At 51.7% G+C, this 14,212-nt stretch overlaps 1 protein-coding gene across 1 annotated transcript; it reads right to left on the bottom strand.

Moving 5' to 3' along the window:
- Nucleotides 1-5,780: 5,780 nt before the first annotated feature.
- On the bottom strand, nucleotides 5,781-13,771 carry TRIB1 (tribbles pseudokinase 1). The gene is made up of 3 exons (XM_004452962.5): nucleotides 12,726-13,771; nucleotides 10,509-10,801; nucleotides 5,781-8,100 (listed from the first exon to the last, which is right to left on the bottom strand). The coding sequence occupies exons 1-3, from the start codon at nucleotides 13,083-13,085 to the stop codon at nucleotides 7,635-7,637; spliced, it is 1,119 nt and encodes a 372-aa protein (XP_004453019.1). The 5' UTR covers nucleotides 13,086-13,771; the 3' UTR covers nucleotides 5,781-7,634.
- Nucleotides 13,772-14,212: the final 441 nt, after the last annotated feature.

Below are 14,212 nucleotides of genomic sequence, written 5' to 3'. Positions count from 1 at the left end.
ACCCCACCCACTGCCCGGCTCCTGCACTGGCCCATCCCTACCCCCGGCCCCCAAAGCAGTCCCCACAGGCCTTCCAGCCAGAAGGGAAGAGCGGGGAGGACAAGAAGGAGGGGAAAGGCATGAAAGTAACAATAGGACACCGACCCCTGGTCCCCGACTGAGCTCTCCTCCTAGCCTGGCCCTGTGCTGATCACTCACCCTGCCTCCTGCCCTGCACTTATTATTACATACCCATTTTATGAATGAGGACATTAGGGATGAGAAAGGATGTGCAACATGCCGAAGGTGACAGAGCAAATAAGGGACTAGACTGCGATTCCCGGTGGGGTTGTTTCCACAGAACGCGGAGCCAGCTCTGCGGCCCCACGGGACGAGGCACGCACCTGACCTTGCTCACAGCCGCAGCCGGAGGGGCTAAAAGTTACTGCCGTTTTACAGATGGAGCCACTGAGGCACAGAGAGGTCGTGCAAACTTGCTGGAATTACGCAGCTAGTTAGCTAGTTAGGATTGGATGTCAAGTCTCTCTAACCCTGAAGTTCAGGCTCTTTTCTCTTTCTGCCAGCTCTGAGAGGTGTCAGCAGAGCACGTGTTCTCCCAGGAAAGGTCGGGAACTCGGTGCAGAGAGACTGACACGGCAGTTCTTTGGTGCGTGGGAATGAAATGTCAACGGTGAAAGCGTGCCAATGTGGGGTTGCATGCCACACGTTAAGAGCGCGTTCAGATCCCATTTACTAGCGGATCAGCCTCTGTGGGCCTTCATTTACTCGCCTGTAAAATGGAGCAAATGAGAGTACCTTCCTCACCGCACTGCTGGTCAAAGTAACTGGGACAGTGCTTGTAAAGTGTTTAATGCAGAGGTTGGGCAAACAGTAAACACTCAATGCAGATGGCTTCCTGCCATTATTATTATTCTAATTATTAATGTTCTGTGCTCATAAAAGGCACAGGCTGTCCAGCTGTGTGTCTACACTTTACTGAGTGTTCTGGTCTGTCTGTGAAACGTCACCCATAAAATCACTTCCCCATTGGAGAAGTGAAAAAAGAAGCTGATCAGCAGGAACTCAGAAACGAACTCAAGCTCCAGCTAGGGAGGAAGAAAATTCCAGATACCAAACGAGCACCGGCTGTGAACTGGCAGTTCTTTCCCCTCTCTCAGGCTTGGTTTCCCCATCGGTGAAATGGAGAGGAGGGTGGCTAACCCGCCTCCCGGCTCCTGGGTTCTGTGGCCCCACCTCAGAGAATCGAACGTGGAGCCCTCCTGGAGAACGCGGGCAGCGGGTTCTCTGACGTCTACACCACCCCCAGAGGCAAAACAACCTGCTTGGACAAGAAATCTGTTTGGAGTATCCTTGAACTTTGACCCCCAAATCCCTTCTTCTTCAAACTGAGGCCTGGCCCTCCTCAACCACACATTTCCTCTGACTTGCTCCCCTGCCTTCTAGCTAACGAGGCGTGGGGTTAAAATTCACGACTGACACGCTCAGGGCTCAAGGTGGCTGTGGCAGATCAGAGGGATGACTGGACCAGGAGACCGAGGAGACACTCATCCAACAACTGATGCAAAGGTCAGGCCTGGGGGCTGAGTTTTCAAAATGCCATGTCTGTATGTCAAGAAAAGCTTCTGACACATTCCATGGAAGCTCCACTCACCTCATTCGACACTAGACACCAGCCGCATTCCAGAAGGTCACTTACAACACACCAGCTGGCGCCCAGGAAGCTAGAGGGCCTGCAGGGGCAGGCTCAAGCATGGGCTTGCTGCTAATTGGCTACTGCTTCCTCCATTTCAGCCTTGGTTTTCCCTGGCGGTAAACTGGGCAAGTGTGGACTGAATATATATGTTTAAAATAAACTATTATTTTGGAATAATTTTAGATTTACAGAAAATTTGTAAAGATACTACAGAGTCCCCATATATCTCTTACCCAGTTTCAGATGGTGTTTTCCCTGATGTTAGCATTTTCCGTTGACATTGTATATTATCACAACTAAGAAACTAACTTGAGTACATTATCGCTAACCAAACCCCAGTCTTCATTCAGATTTCATTAATTTTCTCACTAATGTCCTTGTTCTGTTCCAGGATATCAGATAGCATTGAGGACTAAATTATTTGTAAAGACCCCTGCCAGGTCTGAAAACGGAGGGGCAGAAAGGCTCCCCAGTTAAGGGCTCCGGGTGTGTGAATTAGCAAATGATTGCTGCGCTGTGTGACTTGGGCAAATCACCTACCTTCTCTGAGCTCAGTCTCTTCATCTGTAAAAGGGGGGTGATAACAGTACCACCTCACAGGGGTGCTGTGAGGTAATCATTTGCTAACTCACGTGAAACACTTAGCACGCCTCTTAGTACATCAGAAACACTCACTCGATAGATCTCAGATGGTAGAATTCAGAGCCTGAAACCAGGACTGTCCCAGGTGCCACACACTGTACGTTCTCTGGCAGCAAAATGGCTGCTCCAGAAGTAAGGACCTTGTTTTGCTGGCCTGGCTATCCAGACCCAAGGTGGAGCGCACAGGGCAGGAAAGAGAGAGCAAGTTAGAGTACCAGCTGCCCACTAACCCTGGGCAAGCTATTCAGCTTCGGTCTCAGTATCTTCATCTGTAAAATGGAGATAAACAGCCCACCTTACAAAATGGGGACAAACCGCCCACCTTACAGGACTGCTGAGAAGACAAAGTGACATGAGGTCTGTAGAATATCGAGCAGGATGAGGTATAATGTTTGGCTGCATCTTTCTCCTCTTCTACCACTTTCAGGAATCACAACGTCATGCCCTGCAATGCGGGACGTTAAAGGGCCCCCTGAGATGGACGGTGGGCAGTTCTCAGGGGCTGGTAATGGGATCCTGCTTCTCTTTTATTTTGGGGGGTGGGGAGAGGTGATAACTAAGTAAACATTTGCTCTTCCTTTCCCAGCCAAAGCCATGTGGAAAGCCAATTCCATCATCTCCACGACAGCGCATCTCCTCATCCAGAAAGAAATTAGGCAAGAAACCTGATCATGTTGCCTATAGCCAGTTTCACAGAGAAGCAGGAAGCTAGTTCTACAGCCCCCTGGCAAAGAATATCTAAGACCCCTTTTTCACAGAATCACAGAATGGCAGCGGAAGAGACCAGAGAGGGGAAAAACCATCATTTCTGCTTACAGATGAGCAAACTAAGAACAGGAGTGGTAGACAGGCTTGTTCAAGGTCAAATGGAAGGAGGGCTTCAGAGCTGGGATGATACTCTGGCCAGGTGACTTCCAGCCTCTTGGCTCTCTGACTCAACGGCCCAGTGAGCTCTAAGCTGGTGGAAGACATTCATCCTGCCATCCACCCACCCATCCACCCATCCGTCTAGTGTTCATGTTGGACACCTTCCTGTGGCTGGCACTAGGGAATCAGGGGAGAACAAGACTATCATGGTCCCTGCCCTCATGGAGCTTTCTGTCCAGTAGGTTAGGACTGAGCCTTGGTCATCTATGTTTACCAAGGGTGTATCACAGGACCTGGCACACGCTAGGTGCCCCATCAATGTTTGTTGAATGAATAATGGCTCTCTCATCTTCAGAATGCTCCTACCTCTACGACTGATGTACTGGGTGGTTTTGAAGACACTCGTGGAACCAAACATTTAGTATTTATACTTGTTTTGAACTACTCTCGCCAGTCATCATTCTCACCAAAAGATTTTGCGTGGCAGGTTGCATACACAGTAACAATGTGTGACATGGAGTCCGAATTCACGTTCTAGTTCTGAAGTGCTCACTCCTCAGTCACTATTGAAAGATCCTGGAGCCTGTTTTCTCCTTTACAAGATAGGGCAAATATTTGACTTGTCTATGTCACTCCACTGCTAGGAATATAAAAGGAAAAAGAGGAGAGAATGAGTGAAAGTTCTAGAAAATACCATGATTGAAAGAGGTTATTGAAATGTGACTTGTGTGATACACTGAAATGACAAGTATACTGAGGGTACAAGGGAAAATAAAAGTGAAATGGCAATTAGCTTTCGAGCCAGTGCTCCCAGCAGTCTCATTCCAATCTTCTACAATGCTGTGATGGCCCCAGATACGTTTCAACAGTCAAGGTTAAATGTATGGATTTTTGGCATCACCTGCCTCTCTGTCAATCCTGACCCACATTTCTCTCTCCTCAGTGCGTGCAACAACAGTGCAAAGGGTGTTGTAACCTTAATTGCTTGCAAAGTGTTTTGAAATCCTTAGATTAAAAAATTGCGTGAAGTCCAAAGTATTAGCATTTTTATGCCCCGGGAGTTAGCTACACCCCATCCGGGTTCACCAGAACAGGGAGACGCTGCACGCACTACAGTGTGCGCTCTGGGACCCCGTCCAGGAATCTAGGGGCTTAAGGGCCCTATTCCTGAGACCATTTTAGCCCGACTCCCAGCTTCCTGCTCCCGGCATCTGGCCACTTCCTGTGTTGCTTGTCATGTGCCCTTTCCATTACTTTTCTTAATTTCCTAGGTCATGAGGCTGGAGTTGTGCTGTGTCCAGTGTCATGGGTTTGCTTTCCTGGGTGACCTCAGCCTGAAGCCTAGAAAAGGGTCATTTAAGCCCAGAGTTGATGTATTTCTCCTCATTCGAATTTTATATGCACATTTACAGGTAAAATTCTGCCCCTGGTGGGTATCAGACAGGGAGGGGCAGGATGGGGTAATGGGATGTTGGAAATCTTTTGTTTCTTGATCTGGCTGCTGAGTACATTCATTTGGTGACAATTCACCTAGTTATACACTTAGATGTGCATTTTTCTGTGTACTTGTTACACTCAAAAGTTTAAATTTTTTTTTGCCTCTCAGATGCTACCTTACCTCATTTAGAATAAATCTGATATAATAGTGGAGCTCTAAACTTAGTTAAACCAAAATCCTTTCTCTTTATCTACTTTTGTTTTGCGATTCAAATTAATGTTGCTTTAGTTTTTCTTTCCTGGTTTCCATTTTCACCCTTATAGGGAAAAGAAGGGGGAGGGGGGAAAGCAGATGCTTCAATTGGCCATCTTAATTAGGTTTGGAGCATGCCTGGGGCACTGTAGAAGTGGCGGTCAGGGATACATGTGAAACTCTGAAATGGATGCAAAATTCTGTTGGATACATATAGATACAGTTTTCTAAGGCCTGTCCGTAGCTTTTACCAAATTCTCAAGGGTCCCTGACCTAAAAAAGATGGAAAGCCAGAGGGATTCTTACAACTCAAGGCTGACTTACGTCTGCTCCTCTCCAAGTTTTTCTTAACTCTAAATTCAACCCATGGCACCCATCAACCTGATTTCATCCACGTGGTTTCACCCATCAAAATGATTTTGTCCTTTATGAAACATGCTGCAAGCAAGGTGGAAGGACCTTGAAAACATTAAGTTCTGTAAAATAAGCAAGGTACATGAGGACAAATATTGAATGACACCACTTATAAGAGATGACTAGAAAGAGCAAACTGGCAGACAGAAAGTAGATCGGAGGTTATCGGGAGATGAAAAGGGTTTGCATGTATAGAAAAAAAAAAACTTTTTAAAATTAAAACTTTAAAAAACAAAGGATAGCCCCAAGAGCAAATATAAAACAAAAAATGTTTATGATTTTGCCCACTAGCATGAAAAAAGTTAATGGTTCAAATATCTACCAAAGGTCATAAATGATAATAGTCATCTGTTTACTTCCCTGTCTCCCCACAGTCCCCGAAGCCAGAGACCTTTGCATCCCCAGTGCTCAACACAAGTATGAAATTGCAAAGGGCAAAGGCAGAGCGGACTCGAAAGAAATTTACCATGCCCGTTTATGAAACCAGATTTATTAAAATTTCTCTACAAGTCAGACATCTGTCTCAGTGTTCACATCTATACACATGTACAGGAAGGATCTAGTGTTTCTAGCTTTCCCAGCAGAAGCCCCTACCAACCCGGAGTCCTCAGCCGGATAATGTATCACAGATACAAGTCGAGCAACCATGAGAACGTTCATGCAACAGAGGCCTCTGCGCTCGCTCCTCTCCGAGTCCCACGATTCGGTCAAGGTAAAATTGCCAACGATCATTCACATTTCACGTGGTTTTAGACACGCAGGTTATTCGGACACACATGGACAACAACAAAACAAATCTCAGGGCCAAAACAACAAAAACATCAGACTTAAGTATAAAAGGTAAAATATCTGTACAAAGTACACAGTACGTGAGGTATACACAGCATTCTCACGATGCACGTTAGTAGTTTGCCTCGGCGAAGCCCTTGAAAATGACTGCCTGCTCTTGGGCCATTTCTCAAAACACAGTATGTTTTATTTGCCTACTTAACCACCTGATTTCAGGACTGCCCAAGCCATTTACTGGCATTTCATCCGTATTTGTGTTTTAATACAAGCTGCAGTTCCTCCATTCAGCTCAATCTTTTCTGAGCAGTGAGTTCCCATCTCTGGAAGCCTTCCAACAACTGTTGGAAAGGGGGATTTCTGCCTCCGGAGGTGGCAGAGGAAAGAGGTTGGGCTAGATGGCTTTAAAGTCCCTGCTGACTTTAAAGATCCAGGGCTTACTATTTCACTCCAGAAGCTGATGATGCAGATGTATCCATAAACCACACCACATGTGAAATATCAACCACCCACCATGTAAAACCGCAGACACACGTCCAATGCCAGAGACAGACCGTATCTGTGAAGGGTTAAACTATAATTCCTGAAGTCGGTCTGAAAATCTTCTAAGACTATCCAAAATTCACTTTCTCTGAAACACAAAGAGGTTTTACATTTGCTGTTGGGAGAAGGGGCAGGGAGTCTCCTTATCTTTCTCCTCTCAGACAAAATGCTCCACCCTGAGATGGTCTTGGGGAAAAAATACAGGACAAGTGCTTACATATTTGGGGAGAATCAGAAAAGCTAACTTTCCAAGTGATCAAATTATTTAACCATCTGCAGTCTCTCTGTCTGAACTCAGAGTTCTGGAATAGTCAAGAGTTCGAATCTGTCGTGATACTTTTCCAAGGTTAGCTGATAAGGTCTCTAATAGCTCAAGGGGGGAAGTTTCAAGGTCAGGTAGAAGGCATTAATGCATATGAGGTCTTGCAGGCCCCTGCACTCCTGAAATGGGTCTGTTCCCAGAACGGAGCAGAATCATTGGTAAATGTGAGTATGAAGAGAGGATGAGTGTTAACAAAAACCTTCTGAGAAGCAGGGGTAGCAAAAGTCTAGCTACCAAAAAGGAATTTGAAGGCAGCAGGTTAATTGGCCCAAAGACCTTTGTCTCCCTGTTAAAATACAGTTATTGCTCCAAATGCCATTGTGCGATTCACTTCTCCCTGTAGAAAGTTCAAGTTTATTTCCCTTGATCACGCAGTGCAGAGGTCCATGCTCCTGGCCACCTATAAAAGATAGGGAACCCCTGCATCTAACAAACAACTAGTTGGTGATGGCTGGTTATGAAGGGAAGCAACTTTGCAGGGCAATCAATCAGAGTGTTTGCGGCTCAAATCAACGAAGTCACCCAGCACGACAAATTGGAGGAGACGCCATGTTGAATTCAGCAGCTACGATCTTGACGCAGTCGTGGGTTTGGCTGACGCCACGCCGAACAGTCTGTCCATCTTCAGAAATGGAAATGCCATGTGTGAGAATTATGAGGTTTCTGAGGTTTTGGGATTAGCAGAAGAAGGAACTAATGTCACTGTCCTCCTGGTACTCTGGAACGATCTGATCGGAAGTTCCCATTTCTGAGTCGACGTACCCAGGTTCCAAGACGGACTCAAACCAGGGATGGAGTAGGATTTCAGGGGCAGCGAGTCTCTCTGAAGGCTCCCGTCTCAGGAGGCTGCGAATGAGGCACCTGGCTTTGGGGGAAATGTGGTCGGGAATGCAGAACTGTCCACGTCGGATTTTGGAGAAAAGGGCACTGGGGTCTGAGTCATGGAAGGGATATCGTCCGACCAAAAGGGTGTAGAGCATCACCCCAAGGCTCCAAACGTCCGCAGCCTTTCCGGAGTAGGTCCCAGTGGTGTTTAAGATCTCTGGGCTCACGTAGGCTGGGCAGCCGTGCTTGTCGGACAGAGCATCGTCCTCCCCCTTGATTATGTGGCTGTCTTCTAGACTTTCCAGTCGGAGCTGGGTTCTGCAGGAGAGAGGCAACACGACATTATTTCTAGCCCACTCGCTTTGAGAAACAAGGCTTCCCAATAAAGACAAAGGCCCAAGAATGCCTTTTCCCCTTGGTCATCCCTGGACTCAGCTTTTCACACACCAATGCAAACTGCCATCGCCATTTGCAAAGTATGGAGAGAGAGCTAGGAGTGGAGGGGATGATGCAAAGCACCGAGGACTGTCCAGGATGTGGGGCTCAGAAGAGATATCCTGACTGGGTTGCACAACTCACAAAGTTCACATTGCAGAACTGGGAGTTTGTCTCACGGGAATGCTGACATTTTCTCAAAAGCTACTGGGGAAAGCAGTATATCTTCCTCCTTCGGGGAGGGCCTAAATATCCTACCATCAGATCTCATCTCTTATGCCACTCACTGCCAGAGCTAATTGGACGCACACTTTGCACTCCAGAGCGCAGGGCCCAAAGTCAGGGTTATTACCCACAGGCCGTCAGCACTGCTGCTCACGTCAACAGACACACACAGGAGGAACTTTGTCCGCCTGGGCCCAGGCAGTGATAACTACCCTGGGAAAGTTGCAGGGAATGTTAATTATATTTATTGGGGTGTTTAATTGCAAAGAGCACTTGACCTGGATGGAGAGGTTCTATGAACAGGCTCAAGTGGCTGGTGGGATTTGAGGGATGCAGGGCCCTGAAACGCCTACACAGGCCTGTGTAGGCTGGCACAGCAACTGGGAACATATTTAATCCACTGGTGGTGGAGGGAGGGGGTTCCTACCTGTTCAGAGAACGAGTCTGCAAAACCAGTTAGTCGAAGCCTCTCTTACAAAACTGCGGGTGCCTCCTTATTCAGATCCAGCCCCCCCAGGTCTCCCGAATCCCCCAAGACCCAAAGCTATCTGGGGAACCTCTAATATCTGGCGACAACCTCTCTCTCCCTGCTTCTTGGAAATAGCTCTGTTTCAGTAAGTCACTTGTGACATTAAATGAAAACATTTGGTATACATGGTACTGGCTGATGGGTCAATTCCTTTTCCTCTCAAAAGTCTGTTTAGTTGTGCTGGTTTTTTTTTTTTCTTTCTTTCTTTCTTTCTTTCCTTCCTGCTTTCCCGTTCCCTGGAGTGTAGTATACATGTGCTAACTTCGGGATGTCCTCAGCATGACCTCCCCGTCGTTATGTAAAATACCCATTGGTTCTGTAAACGGAAAATATGACTCAACCCACACTGTGTGCCCCTGATTGGCTGCCGTAGTACTAAAACTGCACCTGTGCTTCTTACCCTAGCAGCGTCAGCCTGCTATTGCTTAACCCTCGGGTTGCCACACTCCATGCCCATGACACTTGCCTGTGCAACACACATTTCAAAAGCTGGTAAGGAGGTGTGTAAGGCATGTTTCAGAAAACGCATCACCATATCAAAGGCGCCTGTGCCAGGAATTGGAAACTTCTTCATTGCAAACAGTTTGCTTTTCTTTGCTAATCAGTATGTTCCAATAATTATTGCAAGGTCAGATACAAAGTCATGCTCTTTGGACCTCAGCCCTGTACTTTTTCATATGATCTGGAGCTAAAGGGTAGAATGCATAGGTGAGGTAGGCCCTTTGTGATCAGCCAAAAAAAAATAAAACAAAACACTCCCATTCACCTACAATGCTACAATGTTATCCCATAAGGGATAACCTCCCTCTTAAAAGGAGGTAAGGTCTATGTGCTGTGGCATCCTGAACTTTCTCGTCTGAAACCTCAACTCTGAATCTTAATGGCTCAATATTCTCTTATCAAGTTCATCTTTTCCTTTGTGATATAAGCCATGATCTTTATTTAGCAATGAATTCCAGCCAATTTCCATTTATTATTAAATGTGGCTATTTTCTAAAGATGTATCCAAACAAGATGACTAAAAAGAAGTCACCACCAAATGGGAATAAAGTATCGAGGACCAACCCTGAGACGGAACAGGAATGCAATGTGAAAGAGGAGGCCGGAATTCTGCAAATACCACAGTACAACTGGCCCCACAGTAACTTTCAGTACCAAAAAAACACGGGATAGAAGCCAAGATTTGAAAACTTCCTCTAGGAGTCAAAACTGTGAAGGACAGGTTGACATTTGCAACCCAGAAAAGGTGACCTTTCTGCAACAATGAGGAATAAACCTGATCCTGGGGGTGGGAGTAGGGAGGACATCCTGCCATCACGTGGGATCCTGCAGAAGCACCAAGGTGTCACCAAGGCTCAAGAGCGTGCGGAACAAACCTACCTGTGCTGTGGCTGCTGAGGAGGAGGATTTCCTAACTGCTAAATCTGGGACAACCCAGCCCTGGGTTTTTATTTTAATCAACACCCTACCCCTCACTGGCTCAGCCTGCATTTTCCTTATCATTCCCAAAGCCACAGGAGCTGCAGCAGCTGCTCACCTCTCCTCCGTGGAAAAGACGAATTTCCTAAGCTTCAGGTCCCCCAACACGATGGCTGATTGGTGGCAGTGGGCAACAGCAGAGACAATCTGCTTGAAGAGCCGGGCAGCCTCCTCTTCCCGCAGTCTCTTCCGGCTGCGCACGTAGGAATGCATGTCCCCAAAGTCCTTCTCAAAGAAGACGTAGGCCTTGGTGTCCCCAAGGATCACTTCCACGATGCCGGTGATGTTCCTGTGTGCGGGCAGCTGGATGTAAGGCCTGATTTTGTCCTGGTAGTGTTTAATGGCAAACACCTGTAGAGAGAAGGCTGCAGTTTAGGTGGCTAGAAACCCAGAGGCAGCCTCCCAAATCTAGGGCTGGGCTGAGATCTGCAGCCCTGGAGCTCTGGTTGACGCCATCCATTTATTCCCTTCTCTCTGCCACCCTACCCTGTGCAGCCCCAAACACCCAGGGGCTCCGGGCTAACAAATATCCAACGGGTGACCCTCTTCACAGACACGTGCCTGTCTTCCATCGGAAGGCTTGAAGCCCCCACCCTCTGTGTCCCCTTCCTCGTTTGCAGGCAATGCTGCCAAATGGCTGCCCAAAAGCTGGCCCTGGGAACCCATGTGCTTCTCTGCAGACCCAAAGTGAGAGCCCAGACTGGGCACAGAAGTGGTGACTCTGCAGCCTCCAAGGGGAAGCTGGAGCCGGAGAACATGCAGATCTGTCATTAGTCAGGAGGAACAGATGACTTGGGCAGCCTTAAGCAACCTGCCTGCAGTCTGACTCCGGTATCAGCAGCCCCGAGTTAAAATTCTCACAGGGTACGGGATCCTGTATGAATTTTTTTTTTTCATTTGTTTATTCCCCACTCTCCCCACCCCCACCCCCCAGGAAATGGGTAGTATCTCCTCTAAGAAGCCAGCCGGTCTCTTTAAGGGCCTTTTGTTTAGTCCGGTTACTCATATCCTAGACTCAACTGGAAACGGTGACACACGGGCTGTCACCATCTGGATTCAGCTATTATCTGCTCAGAGGAACTGGAAGGGGTTGCACAATGGCCAGACCCACCCAGCCCCACTCGAGCCCTGGCCGCTCTGGCACCAACTGGAAGAATCCCTTTGCTGCCCCCTCCTCCCACCCAGCCCACTCCCAAACACACACACACACACACACACACTTCCCCAAACAGCCTTACCCCAGCCCCCCCTCACCCCCCCCGCATTATTTTCCCTTTAAACCGGGCCTGATCAGGCATTTGAAATTTCATTCAGGGCGGACAGTAGGTGGCAGCAGCAAGCCTGGGGGCTGGGGGAGTCAGGTGGGGAGTCGCGAAAAATCCCAGAGAAACTTTTTAAGGGGGGGAGGGGGGGCGGTAACCCTGTCAGGTGAAAGAATCCGCGCGGAGGGTTCTCCGGGGTGCCCGAGAGAGGGGTGCCGACTTCGCAGAGGGTGTTTTGCGAGAATGTTCCGCGTCTATGCGCGCTAGAGGAGGAAGCGGCGGATTCTGTTTCTAGGAGTTGTATCTCCTCCTCCTGGATGAGATCCCTGACGTTAAGCGAAAATCGCTGGCCGGAAAATAAAGCCGAGAATGGAAGCGAGAGTTCCTCCCGGCCGGCGTGGGCTTCCCAGGATTTCGACTCCGGGCAAATCCCGGGTCCCGGCAGGAAAGCACCCCGCCCCCACCGCACACTGCCCGCTCGGGAGGGCGGGGAGGGTCTGCGCGGTGTGCTCGTCCCAGCCGGAATCCCCGAGACGGGACACCGCCACGGTGGTCCCATCCCGTGACCACCCACGGCTGAGTCCGGGTGCCTCGAAGCCCCCGCAGGAGAGCTGCCAGCTGCTCCAAGGAGGCACCCACGGCAGGGCCTCCTTCCAGGACCAGGCGGGGAGGGGGAAGAGTGAGGGAAGGGGAAGGGTATGGCCCTGGAATCCATTTCAGTTGCACAATTTATATGGAACGCCTGGCGCTGAGCCGGGCGCCGAAGAAAGGAATATAGAAATAAAGCGATTCAAGCCCACTTCCTCTTGGCCGCCGAGCCCCCAAGATCCCGCTCGTCGGGACCCCCTCCATCCCCACAAGCGTGAGCCGGGTCCACTGCCGTCTACGGGCCTCACCCCCCGCATCCGCCCTGCCCCAGGCTCTGATGGGGCTGCGGCAGCAAGCGCACCTCTGCCCTCCGGGGCGCACCCCCAGATCCGCGGCGGCTCCGGGTCCCGGCCCCGGGCGCCTACCTTGCAACGCAGCTCGCGGCCAGTGTGGATGCACAGCGCCCGGGACACATGCTCGCGCTCGGCCAGGGGCAGCAGCAGGTAGTCGGCGATTCGGCTGGGCCCCGGCGCGCTCCCGGAGCCGCCGCCGGTCCCCGGCGGGGCGGGCGGGGGCTGCGGGCTGCAGGGCGAGCCCGGGGGGCTGAGGTAGTCCGGGGGACTCGAGCACTCGGAGAGGCGCGGGTACTTGGCCGCCACGGCCGCCGCGTCGTCCGCGTCCAGCAAGCGCTTGTCCGGGGCGCCCCGGGCGGCCGGGAGCAGCAGGGCCGGGCCGCGGGGCGGCGAGGCGCCACTCCGGGCAGAGCGCACCGGGCCGGCCCGCATCCCGTCCCGCCCGGGCGGCGCCGGCTTTGTACGTCCCGGGATCCGCGCGGGAGGGCGCTGCCGGCCGGGCCCCGGCGCCGCGACTGCTTCCAGCCCGCCGGACGGCGTCTGCGGCCCGGGCTGGGCTCAGCCCCCTCGGAGGGCAGCGCAGGGGCCGCTCCCGGGCGGTGGCGTGGCACGCGGGGACCACGCCGGCCGCTCGGCAGGGGGCGGGCACCGGGTCCGGGCGCCTCGCCGGGGGCGGCCGCTGCTATTGTCGCCGCGGCCGCCGGCAGTCCCGGAGGCAGAAGGGGCGTCGATGGCAACCGGCGCTCTCCGGGTCCCGAGCCGCGGGGACAGGATTCCGCAGGCTCGGCGGAGCCAATGCACTTCCCGGAGCAAGAAGTCTCGGGGCAGAAGCCGAAGCAACTTTTCCGCGGCGCTCTGGGTCCGGCGCGCTCCTGAGCTCCCGGCGCGTGTCTGGGCGAGCGAGACGCGCTCGGAGAGAGTGACTGAGTGTGAGTGAGTGTGTGCGCCGCACCGATCCCGGCCAGTGCACTCCTCCTTCTCCTTTTCCTCCACCTCCTCCGCCTCCCGGTGACTCACGCTGTATACACACACACTCACAGGCCGGGCTATGTAAACAGTTGGGAAGCCGAGTTGTGCAATGAGGTGGCTGCGACGGCTCAGTCCCCGGCGCCCTACGAGCAGTCACCGGAGCGGGGGGGGGGGGGGGGGGGAGGTGGGGGGGGGATAGGCGAGGAGGGTTGGGACTGGGCAGGAGAGCCGGGGATGCTCCGGGGAGCGCGCGCTCGGGCGCAGGTGGCGAGTCCGGGGCCGCCTGGGGCGCGCGCTCACGCCCCCCGGGCTGGGCAGGGCAGGAGGCGGCGCGCGCCCTCCCGCAGGCCCCCAGGTCCCAGCGAGCAGCCGCAGGAGGGGGCGGGGGGAAAGTTCCCGTGACGTCAGGATCCCGGGGAAGTGGGCGGGAGGGGCGGGGCCACGGGGACGAAACGGCCGCTGATTGGTGCGCGCTCCCCATTCACATCGAGCACAATGGGCTGCGGCGGCGAGGCGGGCGCGCGAGTTGGCCGGGCCTAGCCCGGGAGGGCGCGCGCGCGCCACGGTTTTCTGCACCCGCGATCCCCTGC

This window comes from Dasypus novemcinctus, chromosome 14 (genome assembly GCF_030445035.2).
Source record: "Dasypus novemcinctus isolate mDasNov1 chromosome 14, mDasNov1.1.hap2, whole genome shotgun sequence".
NCBI lineage: Eukaryota > Metazoa > Chordata > Mammalia > Cingulata > Dasypodidae > Dasypus > Dasypus novemcinctus.
This window is presented reverse-complemented; position numbering and strand designations above follow the sequence as displayed.